At 32.2% G+C, this 25,706-nt stretch overlaps 3 protein-coding genes across 3 annotated transcripts; 1 reads left to right on the top strand and 2 right to left on the bottom strand.

Moving 5' to 3' along the window:
- Positions 1 to 823: 823 nt before the first annotated feature.
- LOC122592555 (DCN1-like protein 1) lies at positions 824 to 5,123 on the top strand. Its single transcript, XM_043764815.1, has 11 exons — positions 824 to 963; positions 1,636 to 1,697; positions 2,072 to 2,211; positions 2,408 to 2,466; positions 2,601 to 2,624; positions 2,963 to 3,045; positions 3,143 to 3,207; positions 3,409 to 3,458; positions 3,848 to 3,949; positions 4,044 to 4,103; positions 4,763 to 5,123. Exons 1-11 carry the CDS (start codon positions 961 to 963, stop codon positions 4,895 to 4,897), a joined length of 783 nt encoding a protein of 260 aa, XP_043620750.1. The 5' UTR covers positions 824 to 960; the 3' UTR covers positions 4,898 to 5,123.
- A 673-nt stretch (positions 5,124 to 5,796) lies between these two features.
- On the bottom strand, positions 5,797 to 9,787 carry LOC122592467 (glyceraldehyde-3-phosphate dehydrogenase GAPCP1, chloroplastic-like). The gene is made up of 14 exons (XM_043764704.1): positions 9,460 to 9,787; positions 8,910 to 8,968; positions 8,716 to 8,783; positions 8,562 to 8,600; positions 8,313 to 8,413; positions 7,831 to 7,943; positions 7,644 to 7,743; positions 7,411 to 7,557; positions 7,202 to 7,262; positions 7,004 to 7,101; positions 6,748 to 6,890; positions 6,574 to 6,657; positions 6,071 to 6,160; positions 5,797 to 5,991 (listed from the first exon to the last, which is right to left on the bottom strand). The coding sequence occupies exons 1-14, from the start codon at positions 9,547 to 9,549 to the stop codon at positions 5,937 to 5,939; spliced, it is 1,248 nt and encodes a 415-aa protein (XP_043620639.1). The 5' UTR covers positions 9,550 to 9,787; the 3' UTR covers positions 5,797 to 5,936.
- A 2,314-nt stretch (positions 9,788 to 12,101) lies between these two features.
- LOC122592468 (glyceraldehyde-3-phosphate dehydrogenase GAPCP1, chloroplastic) lies at positions 12,102 to 17,500 on the bottom strand. Its single transcript, XM_043764705.1, has 12 exons — positions 17,490 to 17,500; positions 15,975 to 16,000; positions 15,494 to 15,594; positions 14,171 to 14,283; positions 13,966 to 14,065; positions 13,724 to 13,870; positions 13,554 to 13,614; positions 13,353 to 13,450; positions 13,122 to 13,264; positions 12,953 to 13,036; positions 12,765 to 12,854; positions 12,102 to 12,314 (listed from the first exon to the last, which is right to left on the bottom strand). The coding sequence occupies exons 1-12, from the start codon at positions 17,498 to 17,500 to the stop codon at positions 12,260 to 12,262; spliced, it is 1,029 nt and encodes a 342-aa protein (XP_043620640.1). The 3' UTR covers positions 12,102 to 12,259.
- Between the last annotated feature and the right edge of the window lie 8,206 nt (positions 17,501 to 25,706).

The following is a 25,706-nucleotide window of genomic DNA, read 5'->3' as shown; positions in this document are numbered from 1 at the left end:
ACTAAGATATTTATTATTATAATTTTATAAATATTTTTCAATCAAAAGTAAAACATTTCTTCAATAACTAAAACTTTCAAATATATTATGGTAATAAAAGAAAACCTTCATTTAAAAAAAAATAAAAATGAAAAGTGAAAATGAAAAATTGGAAATAAAAGTTATTAGGCGCGTTTAGTTTTTAAAAACAAATGAATTTTTTTTGCAAACGCATTTTAATTGGAAAATAATCAGATTTTAAAAAATTATAAAATATGTTAAAATATTAAGGGAATGAGAGAGATGAAAAATGAAAACGAAAAACAATAAATAAAAGTGTTTTTAAATTTCTTTCAAAGAGTTAAAAATATTATTTTTTCTTTTTTTTTGTAAAATTTCCTTAAAAAACTATAATTAGAAAGCATTTTCAATTTCTAATTTTTCCTTAAAAAACAAAGGGTTTCTTTTCTACAATCAAACTAACTTTTAGTTTTTTTATGAAATTTAAAAAAAAAAAAAAAGTAGTAATAGAATATTACTGTAATGCTTAACACAAAAATTACAAAATAATACTGTGATATTTGTGTAATGTTGCGATAATAATAGTGACAACGATGACGAGTAAAATACATCATTGATATAAATAGAATAGTGTATAATAATTAGATATAAATAATGTACTAATGTAGATAGATAAGAGAGAGGTATTGGTGATTTTGTATATTTAAAGAAATGTGAGTTTTTAACATAGAGTAAAATGTATAATTTTTAATTTTTTATAGAGTAATACGGATATGGATTATCCTTTTTTTAATATTAAACCGGTTACATGAGAAAACATTTTGTTTTATACTTTAAAAAATAAATTGGGGGAAAACACTCATAAATCAAAATCCCCAAATTACAAAACCCTAATTTCTGTCATCACTAAATACTTCAAGCCATTCTCTCCTAATTAGGGTTTCATCACCAATATCCAACATGGTATTTTCATCATTTCCAATTTCATTTTGTTTTATTCCAATTCAATTGATTTATTGCAAAGAGTTTGATCATAATTGATGTTTATTGATATGATTTTAGGTTTAATTAGTATTCTTATTTATATTTAGACTATTTATAACATATTTTGCACATTTGTTTCCAAGAGGAAAAAAAAAAGTTGCCCTTTTTATAATAGAGATTAATAATGTGTAAATTAGTTTTTTGTTTGTTATATCTTTTTATTTGATTGGAAAGGTCATAGATATATTGTGCTTTTGTATACCCATTTGAATTTTATTTTATTTTTTTTGAATATTATGTATACATTTATGTTTTTGATTTCAAAAAAGTCTTCACATTTCTTTGTCTGGACCTCAAAGTAAGCAACTTTTTTTTTCTCGTATTCGAGGAGTTTTATGTAAAAAGTTACTTAATTTAGACTGGATTTGAAGTACAGAAGAAGTTTTTTTTTGTGATTTTTGGAAGTGTTGATGACCCGGGAAAAGTTGAGTATTGGCTTAAGTATTGTGTTAAATGGTTACATGTGTATATGTATAAAGTTTCTGAATTACGAAATGACTAGGGTGATGCTTACGTAAAATTCCAGCATTAATATAAACGACATTAAATGTTAATCATGTTTTCACCATTTATGCTTATTGTTACTGACAGAACAAATTAGGAAGAGGGCATCGCGATAAGGTTCAGCAATTCATTACTATTACCGGCGCCAGGTTACCCGCTTTTCTTATTAGTTGGTTGACCTTTCTTATAGTCTATATGTGTGTGATTTATGCAAAGCCAGCACCTTTTAGCATGTTATAAATTTTCATATAGTTCACTTTTTTGATAATTTTGATAAAGTTTCATTAGCAGCCAACTCAAGATTTTCGAATGTTCCGTTAATATTAGATATATGAATTCTATGGTTTTTGGATACAGTCAGACGAAGATGGGTTTTTGTTTTCTGACCGAGGAGTGTGTTACAGTTACGGAACTGAAAGCATAGCATTTTTAAATGGACTATACTTGATTCTCCTCCTGCCTACATTTCCTAGTGTTGATTGCCTCATTACTTATAGCTTGTTCCCGTTATATCTGTATGCAGTGAAAAGAGTGCTCTCCATACCTTGAAAGCCAGTGATTGGCATCTGGATGGAGCTTTTGATATTTTCTACAGTCAGCCTCATGCTAAATCATCATATACAGACACGAGACATCTAGAGGAACTTTACAATAGATACAAAGGTAAGTTTTTCGATTCATTGATGATTCGTATTTTGTACATCTTGCGTCCAAGCTGTTTTCCAAAACGTTGATAGTTTGTATGTATTACATCCAAATTATTCTTATTTAGAACAATAACATTGTGTGTATCTTTAGGTTTCTAAAGGAACTATTTAGGAAGAATTTCTTAATCAGTGTATTTTATCTTGCTTTGCAGATCCTTATGCTGATATGATTATGGCTGATGGTATTAGTACCCTCTGCAATGACCTTCAGGTAAAGCCAAAATACATATACTTGAATCTACATTAAGGAACAAGTGCCAGTTCATGCTTGACTACTAATCGACTATTAATTAAGTCTTCACAAATGATATACTGATACCTAATCTATTTCATTCTTTCTAACAGGTGGATCCTCAAGATATTGTTATGGTATGTCAAGATATATATTTGTATCAAAAGACCAGGTTCCATCTTTCTGTACATTGAAATTCCAACCTCAAATATTTCAAATTACAGTGCAAAATGCGTAAATGGCTTTACAATATTGAAAAGTTTCGATGTCTGATCTGTTCTCATAAGTTGAGCTATTTAGAGAGCGAAAGCATCATGTTTTCATAGTAACTTTCAGCAAATAAAATTAATATGTTGCTCTTTAAAATGAAATGGTCTTGGAAAGTTTTTTTATGATGTTATTTGTTGGATAATAAACCTGTAATAGCAGACTTACATGGTAAGTTGTCTGACACAGTTTGCTTATGCTATTTCAGCTAGTGGTTTCGTGGTACATGAAGGCTGCTACCATGTGTGAGTTTTCAAAGCAGGAATTTGTTGGTGGCTTGCAGTCTCTTGGGTGAATACCTGTTTGATTTACAACTCTAATTTTTTGCTAGATTGGAAGTGATATGTTATAAAGTTTTCTGAATTTTACTGATCGTCTTTAATTACAGGGTAGATTCATTGGAGAAGTTCCGTGAAAAGATACCATTTATGCGTTCAGAGCTGAAAGATGATCGTATGTTTTATGCTCAGCATTTTCAGTCTTTATAACAAAATTAGCCTGACTGTAGTTGTTGCTCCATAGGTCATCTTTAATTCGGTGCTATTAGTCAATATACTTTTCCACCGTTTTGGTTCTATGAAAGAGTTGAGCATGAGACTAGAATGAAGCAAATTGTTCGATTTTGTTTCTTAATATTGTTTTTTGTTACTTCAGAAAAGTTCAAGGAGATTTACATTTTTGCATTTGGCTGGGCAAAAGAGAAGGTACTTTATGTAGCATATTTTTGCGAGTTAACATGACCTGCATCAGTTAATATTGTCGGCTGAATATTTGCTTAGTTTACTTACAGACACATACTACATGTATGCCTATATGTACATCCATGCATCTATATATCTATGCATCTCTTCATGCACATATATATATATATATATCCGTTTGTAATTATGCTTATATGGTATAATCCACCTGCCTTAATAGTTAATACTACTATCCTTCCAATCTTGTGAGATTAAAAATTAATGCAAGTTGCTGTAGAAATGGTTTTGGATCTGCAACATGTTACTCCTTTTAGAGCGGTATCTCATACTGCTACTGAGGTTCTGCTTCTAATTCGAGCAATTTCTGAGCGTGTATTAATTTCTGATTTTAGGGTCAGAAGTCTTTGGCATTGGATACGGCAATTGGGATGTGGCAATTGTTGTTTGAAGAAAAACAGTGGCCGTTGGTTGATCATTGGTGCCAGTTCTTACAGGTGGCATAAGATTTGTAATATGAGCACGTAACATACAGGTATCCTGTTATCACCTTTGTGATTGAATAATTATTTTTTGTGTTTATTTTTTCAGGCACGACATAATAAAGCTATTTCTCGAGACACATGGTCTCAACTACTGGAGTTTGCAAGAGTAAGATCGAAGGCCTTTTATCCCATCTTTACCGTTCATGCATACTTGCTTAGATCTTGCCCTACTATTATGCTGTTCTCTTATCTCTAAGTTACCATGTAAGATAGAGGTGATAAAGGAATGGGTAAAAAATAAAATATTTCTTTAAGGACTGGGTTGAGTTGACCCAGAACATTTTGCCTTACTATATTTATTATTCTATATGTAATTTATGTGACATATGGTTACAAAATTATATCTTTTCGATAGTACTCTAGTTTTGTAAATGAAAAGATCTCTTATTTTTATGCACTAGATTACACTTATAGGATCCTTATAGATTTTTAGATAATAAACCCATCTGATCCAAGAAAGATTAAACTTTAACTTGAGATGCCTTTAAGCTCGTTTTGTATAACAAGATCTCATATTTTCCTATTCCCGTCTAAACTTTCTACACTAGATGCCTATATGTTGATTTTTTAAGTCTAGCTTGGGTTTCCAATATGAAGAATATGGTACCATACTGAGGTTAGATTTGGAAAACATATGCATTATAATTGGTCAACCGTAACATGAATATTCTCAAGCTTTAGCATTGCACAAAATCTTGCATTCTTTTTCTCTGTTAATCTTGAAGATGTTTTGGCTAAACTATGTCTAATATATAATTTGTGTAGAGTGTAGATCCTACACTATCGAATTATGACGCTGAAGGGGCTTGGCCGTATCTAATCGATGAATTTGTCGAGTACCTAACAGAGAACGGCATAGTTCAGAAGGGTCGTGTTCTTGATTTACTTGGACGCATCTAATTGGATGATTTGGGCCAGAAATTCTAGCAGTCGGGAAAAACAGGTTAAATTATTCGGTGACTTTCATTTGGTCTGATGCTAGATTTGCTTCGACCATTTAAGCACATTGATATGTCATTTCAAAAACAAGATATATGTGTCGAACACAAAGGAAATAGAATCTTTTATTGCAATATTGCCTAAGGGATGGTGTGTTATATATATGTGAATTGCACAAGTTAACTTATTAGACTTGTTGGAGCTTGTAATTTACTTTGTAGATTCTATGTCCTGCTGGGAATGTCTTTTGATTGTTCTCTTGTATTCTTGTATGTTCTGGTATATCTAGTTTTTTGACTAGCTACCCATTGGTTCCGTGGAACTAAATGATCGATCATGTGATATGTTAGCTCTTGTTGTAATAAACATGGTCTGAGCATACAATGAAAATAATTATTTATTGGCCATACGAACTGTTGAAAACAATGTTATAATCCTGATTTCCTGAACTCACTTAAAAGTCTTCTAGATTTTTACAAGTACTTTGATCGTCACACTGATGTAAGGTTGCGTCAAGTTGAGCAAACTATATGACTATATCTAATAAAGTGATTTCAAAAGTTTTATAAAGGTGAAGAGTTTTAATAATTTTTAGTCATTTTATTTAGTCATTTAATCCAAGTGACTTCAGTGAATTTTTCAATGCAACCATTTAACAGTAACAGCAATAACCAAAATCAAACCGTCCAATAAATTGGTCCAAAATTCACTTTTTAATGTATTACATACTAGAAGTTGAAAACATGTAAAGATATCCGTTCCATGTGTGATGCAAACTTTAGTATGAGTGTACATAGTGTTAATGATGGAAAGCAACCACAACTAAAACGCAAAATAACACTAATAAAAAAAGCAGAATCTGGTACCAAATGACAACCACATATCCTTTATTTCCTAAATTTGTATCAAGTCATGGCAAATTTGCTGCCATCCAATTCATACATCATGTCAAAACAAGATTCTATACCATCTCTTTTATGAGAATAGCAAGAAAAAATCCTCAGTTGGAAGCTGCGACCAATGCCATATGCTCTATCAGATCCAACACACGGTTGCTGCACAAATCACAACCCATACATCAGCTCTAATACAAAAGAACGAGAAATGAAAAGCAGAAGTTATTCAGATGTGTACCTGTAACCCCACTCATTGTCATACCACGACACTAGCTTCACAAACGATGCACTTAGCCCAATGCCCGCTTTTGCATCAAAAATACTCGACCTGTGAACATAACATATACACGAAAATACTTGATGTTATCAAGAATTACCAGATATGACAATCAAACCTAAATGAACAACTAGGATTGAAAAGAAGCCTGAATGTAAGTAGATATTACTGTGTCATAATTTTTAAATTTTAGGAAAATTAATGTAATAATGTTATTAAAAATAAGAATAACATAAGTAAAGTTGGGAAACCTTATAATATTTCATGCAGTCCGTGATAGAATGGAAAACCCCAGGACAATAATAATAGTCAGCAAAATAAAAGATGTCGCATTCCATTACAAATGGACCACTCCATCCATTATAGATGAAACAAAACCCCTTTTTTGTTCCAGTGAAGTGGACCATTCATTTCTTATCTAAGTTCATCAAACCAAAAGATACATAGGACATGAGTATAGATACCTTGAATCACCAACAAAATCATTGGAGACGACATCTTCATCAGTATACCCAAGAATTCCTTGCATGGGACCCTCAGAAGCATACCTTTAATTACAAGAATGATCATTCATGTTAACGGTCAACAATCAACTAAATGATGGTAGAAAAACGATAAAAGATATTGGGGAGGCTTACTTGATTGCAGCTTTAACATCTTCATAAGAAGCTTTCTTCTCAAGTCGACAAGTTAAATCCACAACAGAAACATTTGCTGTTGGGACTCTAAAGGCCATACCAGTAAGTTTTCCATTTAATTCTGGTAGCACCTTCCCTACGGCCTGGAATTTAACCAAAAAACCATTGCTAACTATATACCTTCCATGTGGACAATGTCTTCATGTTTTAACCAATTATATATATAACTTCATGTCAAGCTGGGATATCTTTGTACCTTGGCAGCACCAGTAGAACTAGGGATGATGTTTTGTGCAGCACCACGACCTCCACGCCAATCCTTCATTGAAGGTCCATCAACAGTTTTTTGTGTAGCTAAACAGGCAAAGGCATCACATTATGATCGCAAAAATAGAGAACGTAGAGAATGCACATTGGACTTATATGCATTCATATAATAAAGAAATGGACAGACCTGTGGTTGCATGCACAGTTGTCATCAACCCTTCAACAATACCAAACTCCTCATGAACCACCTGTATACATGTAGCATTTCAGCAAGACTCCCCAAAGAGTTTCCCAACCATAAAAGTGTACATTTTTGATATTGAAATATTGCTCTATAATATAACAAAACAGAAAGATAAACATCAGAATGTTAGGTAATCCATTTCAGGATTGTACCTTGGCAAGAGGAGCTAAGCAGTTAGTGGTACAGCTAGCATTGGACACAATATCCATGGTTGGCTTGTATGTAGTTTCGTTCACTCCTACAACAAACATGGGTGCATCAGCTGATGGAGCGGATATGACCACTTTCTTGGCACCACCCTACACATTATAGCCAATAAAGATCAACGGAGAGGTAGAAGAATATTTACAGAACTTTAGGTAAACCAAATCCATGATTTACTTACCTTTTTGTGTGCAGAGGCCTTGTCAAGTGTTGTAAAAACTCCAGAAGATTCTACAACATAGTCAGCTCCAAAATCACCCCAAGGAATCGCCGCTGGGTCTCTAAGCACAACTTATAATGTTTAGGAGCAGCTAAACAAAACTCATTTATATTAATGCTATTTACCGACAGAAAATCCTCTAAATTACCTTTGGCTAGTAACTTTTATTAGCCTCCCATTGATTTCCAAAGTAGTTTCATCAACAACCTTGATGGTTCCTTTAAATAGGCCATGAGTAGAATCATACTTCAACATGTAAGCCTGGAAAAGGGATTCATCACATGGTTATTAATGATACATGTAAAATGAAATATCCATATGATCATCTGATTCTGCAAGTCACAACCCACCACAACTAGTCATCTTAAACACATCAAATCCTGAAACCACCCTCTACATGCCCATGCTATATGCATAATTCTTTTGTGCATATATAGAACAATTGTAAAATTAGATTCCAAAATGACCCGCTATTAAACAAGTTCATCACTTTGGAAGAAAATGAAATCAACCTTGTCATCTACTTGGCTTGATATAAAAAAAAGGTTTATTGCATTAAATGAGAACAAAAAGACTTTGGCTAGGCTACTCGTCATGAAGTAGAAAGTTATTACATAAGCTCATCCTTACCATGTACTTGGCATCAATAAAAGGGTCGTTGACAGCAACAACCTCAATATCATCTCGAAATGTTGCTATTCTCAAAACCAACCTTCCGATTCTTCCAAAACCTGCAAAATTTCAATAATTCAATTATATGTTCATAAGTACTATAAATCCAATTCCTTTACCAAAGCATAAATTTTTAAGTCCACGCCTACCCTACATATTATCCCAAAAGGTAATACACAAAAACAACAAAACAGTAAGAAAGCATACCATTGATTCCAACTCTGGTCTTCCCACTAGTGTGCGACTCTAAAAATACCGAAAAATGTATAATTTGTCAGGAATACACATTCGAAGAAACGGTCAAGCATTTTTCTATCGAAAATTTAAAGAGCATGCTATGAAAGCTTATAAATTTTCTTACTTGGAACACTAGTTGGTGTTTGGGTAGCAGTAGCTTTAATTATATTGGTGCGGCATGCATTGGACTTTCTATGTAATTAATTAGCAATACAATATAAGTCAATTATTCAATAGCAATATATACATCTACATCTATATCTATAGTTATATTTACAGTAAAAACTACAAACAGAAAAAAAATAGTAAAATTAGAACCTCAAAGATAAAGATTCCCCAGAAACAGAAGCAGTAGATGGAAGCTTCAAAGAAGATACCTGAAAAAATATACAAAAGATTAAAAATTTAAACATAAAAAGATGAAAAATGAAGCATAAAACTTAGAAACTAAATTAAGGTGGTGGGTATGAAAAAAGATTAAACTTTTCTACTCAGAAAAAAGTGAAAATGGAGCATAATACAAAAAATTCAAGATTTATGTGGTGGGTATGAAAAAAGATTAATTTTTTTACTCAGAAAAAAAAGGTGAAAATGGTGCATAAAACAAAATATTTAAGATTTAGGTGGTGGATAGGGAAAAGAAATTTGATAAATTCTTACATGCAAAAAAAAACTAAACATATCAATATATAAAAAGGTTTAATTTTTACAAACAAGAAAATGAGAAATATATAAAAGATTTAATTTTTATAAACAAGAAAGTGAAAAATGTAAAAAAGATTAAACTTTACAGAAAATAAAGGCAAAAAATTTCATCAAGAAATAAGAATAAGAATATGGGTATGAAAAAGTTAAGAAATTTTTGAACCTGCAATCTTGTAGGGGTGGAAATAGATTGATGTGAAGATTGAACAAGAGGTGATGGATTTGGGGATCTAAGAATAGATGAAAAAGCCATGCCTAAAAATGTGGGTTGGTAGAGAGAGAGATCTTGTTGCTTGTTGGAGGTTGGTATGTATGTGAAGACTAAAACCCTAGATATATAGATATAGATACAGATTTTTTTATATATAATATTATATTGTATGTTTAAAAAGAATAAAAATGGCTTTTGGAGTGAAAGAGAAGGTCTATTTTTTAAATAGAAATGGAGGAAAGGGGCAGGCGGCTGGCAATGGAAGACCTGCTTCACTGTTTATCAAACCACAAAGAAGAAAGGCGTGTTTAAAACTTGCAACATTTGGTCATGGAATAAGTCATGTGTTTTTTATTTTTATTAAAGTTTTAAAAAGTTTAAATTTTATTTCCACAAAAGTTGATTAAATTTGACCAAAATAGTTATGCTTATTAATATTGATTCTTTATAAATTTTATGTAAAAATAAATAACAGACAATAAAATTGCGCTTCTATTTTTTTTTTTTTTTTTATCAAAACTAATACATTTAGAAACTACATTGATATATTTTGGCATGACATCAATAATGTGCATTACTGTATACTCTGTCAAGTAACTCAATGGCATTCCCAGGAGGAGAACTATGTAGTGACCATGACAAATCACAATGAAACTCTATATTTTTAATACTATTTATGTATAGTTATTTAGTCTAAAAGTAATTTGCAACCCCGACTCATGTAATATTTTACAAGATAATGGTATATGTAGTATGGATTTTTATTATACATGTGCTTTAGTTTGGCTTCATGAAACATTTCTAAGGTTTTACTTTGACAATTTCACCAATAGGGGAACCCCCAACCTCCTCAGCACACACAAAAAAAAACCCTCCAAGTTATCTTATTTAGAAAATTGTTTAAAATATAGAGGTACATTTTGACATAACCATTAGACAAATAGCTATAGTTAGCTGTTTAAAGGCATGCACCAATACTTAGGACCCTCTCCTTGCTATCCTTATTAATGAGTTAAGGCTACATATGTCTTCGGTGGAATCTCGTACCATTCTCAAATACCGCCTCGTGATCCCCTTATTTTAAATGATGGGGATATGCCTTATTTGTCGCAGTGCATGTTTAGATTATGTGGAGAAGCATGTTGTACATTGTAGAGACCTCCCGGGGGGCAGGGGACGGTGTCAACACCGACATAATTTGGTCATGGTTGTTCTTTTTGATATTTTGACGCGTGTAGAGATTTTTTCTAAGAAACAAGCGTCGGTGAACTTTTTGAGTGACTTTATAAGGAAGATATTTAGACCGACTGATATTTTGGTCTTTGGATGAAGGGGAGGGAAACATGCAGGTGTGGATTCTTTATTTGAAAGGTGTGAATTACTCGCAAATATCAAGAGGTCTAGCATATGTTGCCTTAACTAGGTCCATGCTAGAGAGCCTCATCTCCAAATAAATCTCCAATTTAGATCTCTCGATGAGAAATCCCAACACTTAAATATGGAGGAGAAAGTTTCCCCAGATCTAACATGGTTTCCTTTTTTGTGGGCTTATTATATTATAAAAATTTATAAAAAAAATTGGAAAATAATTAGTCCAATAGTGTCTCCCCTGTCGTGGACTTATTAAGTAGATTAAATACCGAACAACTTATGTCACGAAAAGACTAGATCAATGTGATCATCTCTTAAACATGCCACACCAAATCTTAATAACTACGATGAGCTGACCTAAGAGCACTACACCTAGGCTTATAATCACGACAAGAAAAAGAATATTGTTAACGACTCTGAACTCTGAAACGGGATGAAAAACGATCTTAAACCAGACAATTTGACCTTGTGTAAACACAGGTTCTTGTCACATAGTTTAACTGTGCAGTCGCTTGGCGTGATGCATGACGCGTTGATTGTGAAAATACTCATGTGCAAACTCACGTTTGACTTTGTCGAAACTCAAGTTTGATCTTAAAATATGACGAAAGTTTATGATCACAGTCTCCTTAATGGATGATACTCATTTACTCATCGTGAACTCGCTTGAAACACGAACTTGCTTGAAAGATGACATGTTTGAACTTTCTTTGACATCTTAAAAAAATCCGGGCAAGTTGCAAATCAATTGTAACGTGGATCTTATATTTTATGTATAATAGTTGTCCAACATAACATTTTTTTAAAGCAAAATATGTAATTCGTAGTTTATTACTTACTTTTTTGTTACCTACATAGCAAGGTCTTGTGTTTACAATTTTGAATGGCGTGGTCCGTGGTTAGATTATCTGGGATTTGACCAAGAGACCCTGGTTGAGACGTGACGCAAATTATCAAATTTACGCTCTAACCAAATTGAGATCGTTGATGAACACGTACATTTTTCGTGATTGAAATGTGAATCTCATTGCCATTAATGGTGAAGATTAGTTTTAGAGGTTTGGAGTTAAACTAAAATGCACACCATGACAAAAACATGGCAAGTGCCAACAAGCTATCCTTTATTTCCTATGTTAATATCAAATGCCATTGTTTAGTTCCATGTCTATATCAAGTGTTGGAGTTCAACATCAAATGCAAATCATGACAAAACCATCATTGTATACCAAAAGCACAAGATATTCTTTATTTCCAAGTCTATATCCAAGTGACATTAGTTGAAACATCCAATCATAATCTACACTCTCACTTTCAGGAAGATGGCAACAACAAAAAACATGAAACATGTTGCCCTTCCAACAATCAGCACGGTGATGCTCTTTTAGTTGGCAGCTGCCACCAACGCCATATGCTCTATGAGGTCCAACACCCGGTTGCTGCACACAATCAAACTTGTTAATTAATGCATACTACAGGTGGCAAGATGGGTGGGGCTATGATGGGCGAGTAACGAGTCAACTATGTAAATTCCAGTATGTGCCCAAACGGGCTGGGCTGGACCATTTTACCAACTTTTTTTTGTTTTTACTTATACTATAAACAATTAATATATTAAAGAAGATTATTGGACTATATTGTTGAAAAAATACTAGTCGTTTTTCATGGTTTTAAATTACTTTTAATCACTTGAAAATACCTTAAATGATTTTCGACAGATTTGACCCATGTTCATTATAGACAAATCTTTAACTTTAGCTATTTGGCCCACTAGATATAGAATGCAACCCGCATTGATCCATTTTAAGCAAACGGGTCAAAAAAGCCATATTTAGCCCGCACGGACCTGAAACACAATTTTCCAAGGTGAGGGAAATAGAAATATGTACCTGTAACCCCACTCGTTGTCGTACCATGACACCAGCTTCACAAATGATGCACTTAGCCCAATTCCGGCTTTCGCATCAAAAATACTTGACCTGAGAAAAGCATATCACATATTAAAAAACTAAAAAATAACAGATTATATCTGGCTTTTTGCTTACAATTTCAGATATAAAAAGTCAAGTTAAATAACCTGGAATCACCAACAAAATCATTGGAGACAACATCCTCATCAGTGTACCCGAGAATTCCTTTCATGGGACCCTCAGAAGCATATCTTCAATTTAAAGAAACAGAGTTTTAGTTAACATCCACTTACAGAATATAGAGGATTTAAAGATGCGAAGACTAAGGTTGCATACTTTATAGAAGCTTTAACATCTTCATATGAAGCACTTTTCTCAAGTCGACAAGTTAGATCCACAACAGAAACATTTGCTGTTGGGACCCTAAAGGCCATACCCGTGAGTTTTCCGTTTAGTTCTGGTAACACCTTCCCTACAGCCTGAAATATTAACATGAACAATACATCTTTAGGCAGTCCCACAGATATAGCAAGCTTCAGTATATCAGAAGTGTGAAGACCCTTGTACCTTGGCGGCGCCAGTTGAACTAGGGATGATGTTTTGGGCCGCACCACGACCTCCACGCCAATCCTTCATTGAAGGTCCATCAACAGTTTTTTGTGTAGCTGTTCAAGTATAGACAATATAATCATAGTTAGAAACAAAATGTGAAGAATGCAATATGGGAGTTTATATGCAATCATATGCACAATAAAAAGGGAGACTGACCTGTTGTTGCATGAACAGTCGTCATCAAACCTTCGACAATACCAAACTCCTCATGAACCACCTATACAACCGATGATAAGATAAGATAATAATAATAAAAAAAAACCTATTTCGATACGGAAACGTCTTCTATATAAGAAAATAAAACGGGAAACTGCAAAAAAGCGTACCTTGGCCAAAGGTGCCAAGCAGTTAGTGGTGCAGCTTGCGTTAGATACAATATCCATGTGTGGCTTGTATGTGGTCTCATTTACTCCTACAACAAACATAGGTGCATCAGCTGACGGAGCGGAAATCACCACCTTTTTGGCGCCACCCTGCACATTGCAGCCAAAAAAGATCAACTTAAGATAATATATATTATCAATACATGTCATTTGGAACCTTAAGTAAACCTAAACCAATGGTTTACCTTCTTATGTGCTGAAGCTGTATCAAGTGTTGTAAAAACCCCAGATGATTCAACAACATAGTCAGCTCCAAAATCACCCCAAGGAATTGTTGCAGGGTCTCTGAGCACAAATGAAAGTGATATTCAGGATAAAATAAACAAGGAAACTCATTTCACAGATAACGAAAACGTAAAGCTAATTACCAATGCATGACCATATTGATACCTTTGGCTAGTCACTTTTATATGCTTTCCATTGATTTCCAAAGTGGACTCATCAACAACATTGATGGTTCCTTTAAATACACCATGAGTAGAATCATACTTCAACATGTAAGCCTGAAAAAGGCATTCATTACATAATATGCATCAAAATCAGATACATTCTGTGGACTTGACCAGGCAAAACCGACCCAAACACAATAAAAACGCCCCAAGTAAGCCGTTCCGTGTAGCCGCTTGGGACATAAAACGATCTTACAGTGTTAAGAACTTATATATTAGATCATATATCAAATAGATTCATATGGATTAGAAAAGGGTCATTTGGGTGGTTGGAAGAGGATATGGCTAAAGTAGTGGGCCTCCTGTCTCCTACTTGATAGTATATCACATTTGAAAAGAAAAAAACCAAAGTTGTTATGAAGCCATAATTCTAAAATTAATTTTCCACAACTATTTTTTCTTTTCATTCTATAATATATATATATATATATGTTCAAATTATGTTCATGGAAACATATCACCTTTGTTTATTTTTATTCATTATTAATGAACAAAATTTTGATAACACAATTTTTTTGACATAATTACTAAAATTTAAATTGTCTAAATAATTGTAATTTAAATTATAAATTTTATTCATACGTGATCGTTTTGATAATCATGTTTAATATACTGGGTCTTTAAAGTTCAAACGAACAATTAACAGTCATCTCAGCTCGTTTGACCTGCATTCATAAGTACCAATTTTGACATGTTACCCAACCCGCCCATTTTGCCACAGGTGTAAGCCTTTACCAAGCGATCATATGCTAAAACATGCAAGTTCTCATCATTATAGATCAACTGGACTGGTCTAAACTATACCTCCAAACACAATAAATACTAACAAAAGTAACTCATGTTATATAATTGCTTGGGGGAGTAAAAAATATGTGTACATATAACGTAAAGGGCACATAAATTGAACAATGTGCATTTTATAGAACTTTCATGACCACTTAGTCAATCTATAATACTAGAGATGCAATCGCCGTTGTTTGCTCTTTCTAATTCTGGTTTTCTACCATCTCACATAACGATATATATATGTTTGTAAATCTAATAGATGGTTCAATGATTGGCATTGCCTTTACAACAAATAGTATGTCGAAACTAAGTATAGTCTTATGTACTGCTGCATGATATCTAAAAGGCCCTAATATGTGCACCCTTCAAGTGATACATACTTTGAACTTAAAAAAGACAATTAGATTAGACTAATCAAAATAAATCATCAAGCCAAACCAAGACACAATTACATATTTACATTAAATCTCATCCTTACCATGTAATCAGAATTAATAAAAGGATCATTGACAGCAACAACCTCAATATCATCTCTAAATGATGCTATTCTCAACACCAACCTTCCAATTCTTCCAAAACCTGCAACATTTAAAGTAATCTCTATCATCTTTAAACAATAATGACAAAATGTGATATGACTGCATTGTGATTTTTATCTGAGTGAGGGCATGGAATTACATATTGGGGATGATGATCATATGTGCTATTTGCAGAACACAGATAACCAAAAATCATCTTTTACAAATCATCTGAAAAATCTGACTTTCCTTGTTTTCTTAGAGAGATTACAGAATTTTGAAAAATCATTTTGCACACATAATACACCAGGGATATAGAAACATAAACTGAAGCACCAATTCATATTCCATACGTATAAGTAAAATTAGCACATATAAGATAACACAATACCTCAACGATTAAGAGAACAACAAAATAATAGTAACACTAAGAAACCATACCATTGATTCCAACCTTGGTCTTTACACTGCCACCAGACTCTGCAAATTCCGAGTAGGTTACAATTTGTCAATTGAGCTTAAGAATATCAGCATGGCAATTCCAGACATTCCATTAACCCGACACAAAAATATATGGGTTATACATGTAAACAGGTCAATCCATATATAAAATATCATACATGACTATTTCCGGTACCTTCTTCTAAGTCCTTTACGGTTTGCTATACTTATACCAATATATTTATAGTGTACATTCATATATTCAATTCTTTAACTTCTACTCTTATCGTGTACCCTTTTTATTCTAATCGGGGTCCCACACAGGTCGATGAATAACCAATTTAATAACTGTATTTGGGGTATTTTTCAACTTTTCAACTAAATTAATGAGTTGATTTAGAGCTAGTATATTTGAACCCGCCAACACGTCATACATAAATTATCAACGATCCATGATATCTAACAAATAAGATTATAAAAAACGTCTTACTTGAAACAATTGGTGGTGTCTGAGTAGCGGTTGCTTTGATCGGATTAATCCTTCTAGCATTAACTACCCTGTCAAGTGATTACACAAACATAAATAACAACCAATATGCGAAAAAATGACTTGCACAAAATCATAAATATACAGACATTGACAAAAACACACAAAAAAGAAAAAAAGAGAGCCCCCAACCTTAAAGAAGAACAAAGTTCCAAAGGAACCGGAGAACCGCCAAATAAGGTGGTATTGGAATGAATTTTTAATGAAGATGATGATGGTCTAGTAGTACTAGTAGTAGCAAATAAAGAGGTTGATGAGATCATGGAATCAACAACAGGTGGATTATTTGGTCTAACAATACTACATGAGAATGCCATTGAAATGAATGTAAATGGTTTGCAATTTACAACAATAAATTCTCAATTATGTAATTAGAGTTTTATAGTATTTAAAAGGTGAAAGTTGGCGGAGATTGTCAAGTGAAGGGTAATGTAATGTGGGTGTGTTTTTGTAAATAAAAACAGCTGGTTTTTTATGAACAAAAATAAAACTCTAATGTTTGGTTTAATTTTGTCGTCTCCTGGATTATTGGAACTTTGTTTGTGATGTCAAAAGTGTCTTTTTGTCAAATGTTATATCACTAACTATTTTCTGATCCCCCTTGTAGACCTCGCCCTTTTTTTTTTCTTCTTCAAAGATGGCAAAATGGATATTCTCTAACTAGGAATAAACATGGGCCAAAAAGCCCAAAACTCGGGTTAACTCAACCCGACTTAAATACCTTGATACTAATGAGTAATATCTGGAGTAACGTACTAAGGATAGCCTTTAAAAAAGAAAAAGAAAAAAAGAAGACCCGATTATGAAGAAAAGTGGAATCCAAGACCGAACCGAATAGAACGGTTCAGTTTCAGAAATTGGGCCTGGAGTGAGCGGTTGGGTTTAGACTACGAACAGAATTGGGCTACGTCTTCATGATTGGGCCAAAAATGGGACTGTTCCTATTGACTATTGTTGGGGTAAGCAACCCGTTCGACATTTTGTAAGGATATACAAAAATATACAAATACGTGTTTTCTTGGATCTAAACTAGCCTTTTTTATCTTTTAGTGTGTTACCTATCTGTATAGTATGCTATAAAAGTTATATTACATGACAAATAAATCAATCGTTATGGTACTAATATCACTTTGTCAAATCCATAACCCTTTTGTTTAGTTTTTTCTACTAGTTGGTATCAAAGAACTTCTACTAATGAATAAAAGAAATAATATCGTAAATGAGATTCAAACATAACATATTATAAGTTTTATGAATACAAATAATAACATTTCAAAATAATGACATACCAATATATAATATATAGCAATAATAAAAATAATAGTAAAATACAAACATATAAAAAAGCGGTCATAAAAATCTAGAATCCAAAAAAACGAAAGCTATAAAACAAAATGATAATAACAAAATATATATATACATAAAAAAAAGGGAAAATGTTAAACAAAGCCCTTAAGGCTTTACTTAACGTGCATAAAAAGATTGTACATTTTCATATTAAAAGCTCACCCCCTGAATTTTATGTTAAGTGTACAACTAATTAATACACCTTAACGAAAGCCTTTAGGTCTTTGTTTAGCAAAATCCAAAAAAATATATATATTGTCAAACAAGTAGTCTCATTAGCTGAGTTGAACTGATTACTTGCTATCGGAGAGTTCGTACTTTCATACATTTGGAAAATGTAGTTTATATTATATAAGGGGCAAATGTATAGTTGGCAAAAACCATCGGCTAAATCAGTACATGGGCAACACTATAGCACGTGAATTGGCAAGTTTTGGCAAGCAACATTGGCAAGTTTTGGCAAGTAAGATCGGCTAGTTTTGGTCGATGCAAATGAACGTTGGGAGTGTATGAAAGTGACTTTTTTTTTTGTTTTTAGTGATTTAGAACGTTAGGAGCGTTTGACTTGTTTTTTTTTCTTTTTCCAACTTTTATATATACATACACATATTTATCACGTATTTACCATCTCAAGTACAATCAAACACCAAACAACTATACTATCACATACAATCACACACCAAACTATCAAATTTCATAAGGCAAAATGTCTGACGATAAACTATCCGTGTATATAATCCTTGAATTCTCATCGTCGTCGTCGTCATCGTCTTCTGGCGGCTTCGAGTTTTTGGCTTCTGTTGCTTTTACAACCTTAGAAGAAGACACTACATCTTCTTCTGCACACACACGAAGATATTTTTGGGGAGATCGGCACTCGGCTCATGAAAGATTGATGTCCATATGCTTTGTGGATGAGCCGATGCTTGAGGATGATGTTTTTCGTACGAGATAACGTCGGTGATCGAATGGTACTTGCTTGGTCCTCGGGGTACACCGTGCACTCTAAATGACGAGATCCGCTTGAAGAGTTAAGTTGGAAACATCTTAAGCTCTTAAATCAATGGTTAAAATGCAAATATGATTTTTGAATTTGACATTTGATTTTAACTTAATGATCAAGATTCTTTTAACATGAATTTGAGAGAATTTTTTCCAAAAATAGTCTATTTGTTTCTTTTATAATGAATAAACACTTCTTTAATAAAGATGTCCTTGTATAATTCTTTTGCGGTAAATAAACGCCTACCCAAATAAATATTTCCAAAGACTTTATAAGCTTAAAAAACACTTGATCACAGGAAGGCAGATAGACGTAATGCTACTAACCAATTTCTTTTACAAACTTTGTCACGTTGAAAACTTAAAAAGAAAATTCCATTCGTTATTTATTCGTTATTTATGCAATGGATTATGGTGTGGTACTATGGAATCTGTGGGTAGGAACAACAATCTGTCATGTGCTTCATTGCATGTCATCCGGGCCGTATCACGTGATAACCTTCCTTTTAGGTTTTTCTTTTGATTGAATTATTATTTGTGTTTTTACTATAAAACGAGAAGTGATACAACATATTTAAATTATACCTATCTAAATTAATGCTTCTTAATAAAAAGAGCTGTTTTTCATACATCTAAAAACTATTTTTTTTTTAACATTCAAATTTTTATTTATTCAAGCAAAAACTAGCGAAATGCTATGCATTACAAACACGAAATATGGAATTAACAATTCATATAGAAACTAAAAATTAAAAGTTCCATTCTATTAGGTGTTTTGTTGATCTGTTTGTCATCTAGAAAAAGCTCGTCGTCTTGATTTTCTTAACAGTAAACCTTGTCCAAGGTGACTTGTTGGAAAAAATAGATTCGTTTCAGAAAACCTAATAATGTATCTATTTTACCTTTATCCTTCATTTACTCCATTAAACATTTTTTCTTGTTATTGTATAATATTATTAATGAAATAATTTACAATATAAATTCATTTAACCCTTGAAACAAATACATTACTCATGTTATATCAATTACTTTTTAATTAATAATCACACTACCACTGTCGGCCCGCCGCCACCACCATTACCACCACCACCACCATCATCCTTACTATCTGTCGCCATCACCACACACTGTCGCTGCCAACACCACCACCTGTCACCACCACCACACCGCCACTATCGCGCGGACATGCGCCCAATATCTCTTAATAAAAAGAAACCTCATTTTCTTTTTAACAAAAAGACTACTGAACTATCCAAACTAATCCTAGCGTTTATTAACTAATTTAAATATCTCTACACAAAATATCTATAATACGCTTAATGATATTATTTACAACATGCATCCAAATCCTTAAAATATCTACACTATCCCCTTGTATGTTAATTATATACAGAGAAAAGTGAATATAAAATTGTCTGACACCTTGTAACACCCCAAGATTTTTTTAAGATAAATAAATTAACCTCTTTTATAGTTTTGACATTAAATTAATTTCCTAGTATTTTATTTTTGGATATGGGGTTAATTTAGTTGGAACTTTAGCGGATAGCGGGTAAAATTACCAACAAAAGTTGATATGGGCGTGGCATCTCAGGAGAGTGTCAGCCTCCTATTTTTCCCCTTAGTCATTCTTCCACTATTACTTCCTATTCTTTCTCAAATCTTCTTCAAACTTCTTCAATCCATTCTAACTAATATCTAATTCTTTAAACAATTCAAGAAATTCTTAAAAGATTAATCATAATAATAATCCCTATCATCTAAGAAATTGAAAATTGAGGGTTTGATTGTAGTGGTGGTGGCTGAAAATTAGGAAGGAGAAGGAAAAAAAATTGTGACTTGAATCCTTACTTTTATTCTTCCATTTCCTTAAGGTAAAACTCTCATAACCTAGTTTTGATTTTTATTAAGAATTAGGGTTCATGAGAAATCCAATTTGGGGATTTTTGGGTTGCAAGATAATTTTGTTATTATTTTCCCAAATTGTAAATACTTCTTATTATATGAACATCGTGTTGCATGAATATGTTGATTTGAGTTTGTTAGTGACCATCATGGAAAAATTGAGAATTTGGTAAATATGATATGAAATGGCCATATGGTGATGACAAAAGAGATTTTAGCAAAATCATAGATAGTTGAGATTGATGATTTTGAAAGATTGAATTTTGTTAAATGAGATTTGGAATTGAGCCAATTCAAAGAGAATGAGTTTGGGTGAATAGGAATGCTAGTGAATTGATAGTATGGCTAAGTGAGTTGGCCAAGTTTGTGAATAAAGTCTTATATGCATATTTTGTTGATTTGTTAGGTTGAAAGCTTTGCAATTGTTGTGGCAATCTTGATTGTTGTTAGTCGCGGAGGAGGTGAGTAAATTTGCATACTCTTACATTTGCGCTGGGTCGATTACAATACGATGGTGGATTCCGTGTGTGGTAATCGATTCAGCTTTAGGGCCTGATTTTGAGGCTGGGGCCTAAGAACCCCATAGTTGTATTGAGATGAGGCCTAAGAACCTCTTTGATTATTGTTAGCGTATATGGATCCATGTATGTGTTTGTTAGCGCAAAAGTGAGTATGCAAGTGATGGTATGACGATACCATTGGCTACATGCGATAGTCTATTATGTTTTTGCCCTCCTTCGTATATATAACTGTATGCAAGTTTATTCACTAAGCATTTGCTTACTTTTTAGTTATTTACCATTTTGATAGGTGGTTCCGGAAGAAAGAACTAGTTCTTGTGATTTGAAGTTGTTGACATATTGAAGCTGCTAGGACTTTGAAGGTATTTTGACCATTCTCGAAAGAATGGTGCTTGTTAGAAACCTAGTTCATCCCACCTCATATGGCTCTTGGTACATTTTGTGTTCTTTTGTATGAAAGTGTTGTAATGTCATCATTTTGAGTCTTGTGATCCTGAATTTGTAAGTTTGTAGTTGACATTGTGTCAAATGGGTACTTTGTCAACTTGAGTAATTCGGGCAAGTGACCCATTTGGTTCGGTAAACTATGGATATGTTGTGATATCCGTCACCAAAACTGGTAATTTATTATAGTCTCTAACTTACATTCCAAATTTCTTGACTAGTCAATATGTTTATATAGTATAACAAGCATAGAAATGTGGTGATCATTTCCAATATTGGATTTCTATTACTTGAATTTCAAAAGTTTAGGATTGAAATATTTGATCTTCCTAAACATAGATGACTATAACTATCCCCGTAATTTCTAGACTTGTAGTTGTTAGTCATATTTATTTCTAGACATTGATAAATTAGTATACGCTATTTAGTGGTGAACGAAATCAATAATTATGAAAATAATATATAATTAGTATAACTAGTAAAATGGTAATAGTAATAGTAAAATATCATATGTTTAGTAAAAAAATTTTAGTCATATATATATTACAACAATTTATGGTGAGCAAGGAATTTTAATTCCATTAGAATTCTTATGTTGCATTAAGTCTAATCATAAACTAACTAAAACACTTATCTATATATATATATATATATATATAATAATTATACCCTAAATAATAATAAAAAAAAAAAACCAAAACTTTTTTTTGATTCTTTTCTTCTCTTTGGTCGATCAACACCAAAGCACCACAACATTAAATATATATATATATATATTTTTTTTATTAATCATCTCATTGTCAAAGCAAACTTTGGTAAGTTTAATTATAATTCTATTGAATCTTGATTTAAATTACAATTAATAATAAAATTCTTAAGATTATATTCTATTCTTTTTTTAAGGTATCTAAGAAGAAGATCATCAATCTTGGGGTAAAATCACTTGTATTCTCTTTTCATATATATTAGTCTTTTTATTTATTAAATATATATATATATAAGCATATATTTTTTTTTTATTAATTTTTATTTATAAGTAACCTATTTGATGAATATATATTATGGCAAATTTATAATAATGAATGAAAGGGGTTTTTTTTTAAGGTTAAATCAAAAGCTTGAAGTATAAATTATATTAATGTTAAAAGTTTATGTATTTATTGTATTATAATAATTAATGTAATTAGAGAAATTCAATTATGAAGGCATGAAAATCATAATAACAGATGTAAATAGGTGTTGGAAAGATTTGAAAGATTATATATGAATATTAGTTGTAGTAGTCTTTAAAACAGTAAGTTTGGGTTATTTCAGAATCTGGACAGATTCTGTTTGTTAACTTTGAAATGTCGTATCTTGGTCATGGAAGATGGTTAAGTCACGTTTTTGGTGTCTAAAATTAATTTCAGGAAGTCTACTTTCTGGTGGAAGTGGTTTCGTGTCAAAATATGAAGTTTAAGGTTGTCAAACGAATTTTATAACAAAACTGCGCAAAGCTGAGTTTTCAGAACAGATTTAGGTCGACTTCAAATAGTCATATCTTGGTCGATTTTATGAACTGGAAGATTATTTTTTTCCATAAACCTTTTTAAGATGTTAAGAGTGTACAGTAAAAATTTGGATTTTTTTTGAAGCTTCGAAGGCCCTTATCTTTTATAAAACTTTCTGTGCGCAAACAGTGAATTTATTAACTAGTCTGTAATTATCAAATTTTTAAAAATAGTTCAATAACAAAATAAATTCTGTAAAAATTTATTTAAGTATCTAACACATAAAAGTTACTGTGGTAAAAATTTAAGGACTTGGTTAGTTCGGGTGATCTAGAATAAAAATTGATAAAGTTACCAAAAATTTCAGCGAATAAGAGCTTGTAGAACTAAATCATAAATCATTAAAACAAATACTCTATATTAAGTTATGTGACTTGTAACTTAATAATAGATGACAAATCAGTTGGGAATATTTTGAAAGTAGCCATATATGTATATATCATCAAATACGGGTTAAAATGGATGGTTCTTGACCATGTCCATAATTGTAACTTGTTCATATATATGTTGTGTAGATTCTAGCGACCTTGTTGGACTTTGCATAACTACTTGCTTGTTGAGGTGAGTTTCGTGGCCCCTTTTTATATTATTTCTTTGGGAGAAAATGATGCTCAAAACACTTTTAATTTCTTTACTAGCTGTGCCAAAACTTGTTTGTTTTCATGGACAAATACGTGTAATTATGAAATTGTGTATGCTAGCTTACTTGTATTGATTTCTTTGATGCAATAGATGTCTTTTGATATCTATTGAAGACTATTGGAAAACTATCGACCAACTTTATACTCCAGCTGGTAGTTGTTGGTATTTAAAGCATGATTGAGTTGTGGGCAGGAGTGATGGGGATTGTGTTGTTGGATAACTATGATGGCATTGATCAGTATTTGGATTGCATACAGGCTGCTACATGTTTATATTTACACTATTGTCCAAACCTCATATATATCATGCACAGCAAATTCATTTGTATTACTTTAAACCTACGAACTCACCAACATTATGTTGACATTTTCGAGCATTCATTTTCAGGTAATAACAATGCTTAAGGAGATTGAGCATAAGGACTTTAGGAAGACTAATAAAGAGATCCTTCATGGACTCCTAGTTGCATTTAATCATTGAACTCTATTTGCTATTTGTTACATCTTTTGATATTTGAGGTGTGTTGCCTAGACTTATCCCGCTTGTGGAAATTACATTTATTTTGATTTCATTTAGTATGACTCTATTATAAAGTCCATGTGCTATTGCTATATCTTTTCGTCATATCCTACGATTCCGCCTAAGGTGGGGTGTGACATATGTTCAAGTAAAGGTTGGTAACTCATTTGATGTTGTATCCAGTGTTTTTGGGTCATTTTGGATGTTAGTAAACTGTTTTGAAAGTTGGAAATCAGATGAATGAGTTGCAAGTCATTTGGAGTGTCAAAAATGAAGTTCTTGCTGTCAGGTGCAAAGTTGCGTCGCAACTTTTGGAGGGTGTGACGCAACTGTGAAACCCCTAAGTTCCCCGACTTGAAAGTTGTGCCGCAACTTTTGGGGGGGTGTGACGCAACTTTTTCTTGTTCAGTAAAAACTCAAATTTTGAAACGATTGTAACTTTCAAACCGTACTTCCGTTTTTAACATTCAAGTTATTCATGAAAACGTGTTGGAGTCTACTTTATAATGGTAAGGTTCTTTAAAGATGGAACAAGACTTGAGTTATCCAAAATTTGGTTCAAATGAAGTGGTCAAGTCCCGATTTTTAAGATTAATAATAATAATAAAAAAATGTCTCTTATTTTGGGTCTATTCGTTTCACACCTGAACTTAAGTGTAGAATTCTCACATACTAATTTTTTAATACATCTTGTTTAATGAATAAATGCTTGAACCCCATGAATTTTATGAATTAAAAAAATTAATATGTGAGTGTTCTATACCCAACCTTAGATAACTAACATTCGTATATAACCATCTCCTTATATATATATATATATTAAAAATCATTGTGGATCCAAAATATCGAATTTAATAATGTTTTACATTACGAAAGAGAAATGTATTATTTAATTGAATTTTTTATGTATATTTTAATTTTACTCTTATGTTTAGCACTTTAACTAGATTTTAGACCCGTGTCCAACACTGGACACGGGATTTACAATATTAACAATATTAGATCTTCATACATTTAAGTCATAAATGCTTACAACTTTAAAAAAACACGGTTTTAAGTGTTATATTTTGCAAGTTGTAATACAATAATCATAGGTTCCTCAATGTCATCATTAGCCTAGACATATTGATGGAATTGTTTGTCGTAGTCATTTCGCAAGGCACATGCTATATATAATAATTTCTCCATTATAATATATTTTGAAATACATGTACTCATAATATGATATTATTAGAAAAAATAATTAAGAATTAAA

This window comes from Erigeron canadensis, chromosome 3 (genome assembly GCF_010389155.1).
Source record: "Erigeron canadensis isolate Cc75 chromosome 3, C_canadensis_v1, whole genome shotgun sequence".
NCBI lineage: Eukaryota > Viridiplantae > Streptophyta > Magnoliopsida > Asterales > Asteraceae > Erigeron > Erigeron canadensis.
Note: the sequence above shows the minus strand (reverse complement) of the source record. Positions and strands in the feature narration are given on the sequence as shown.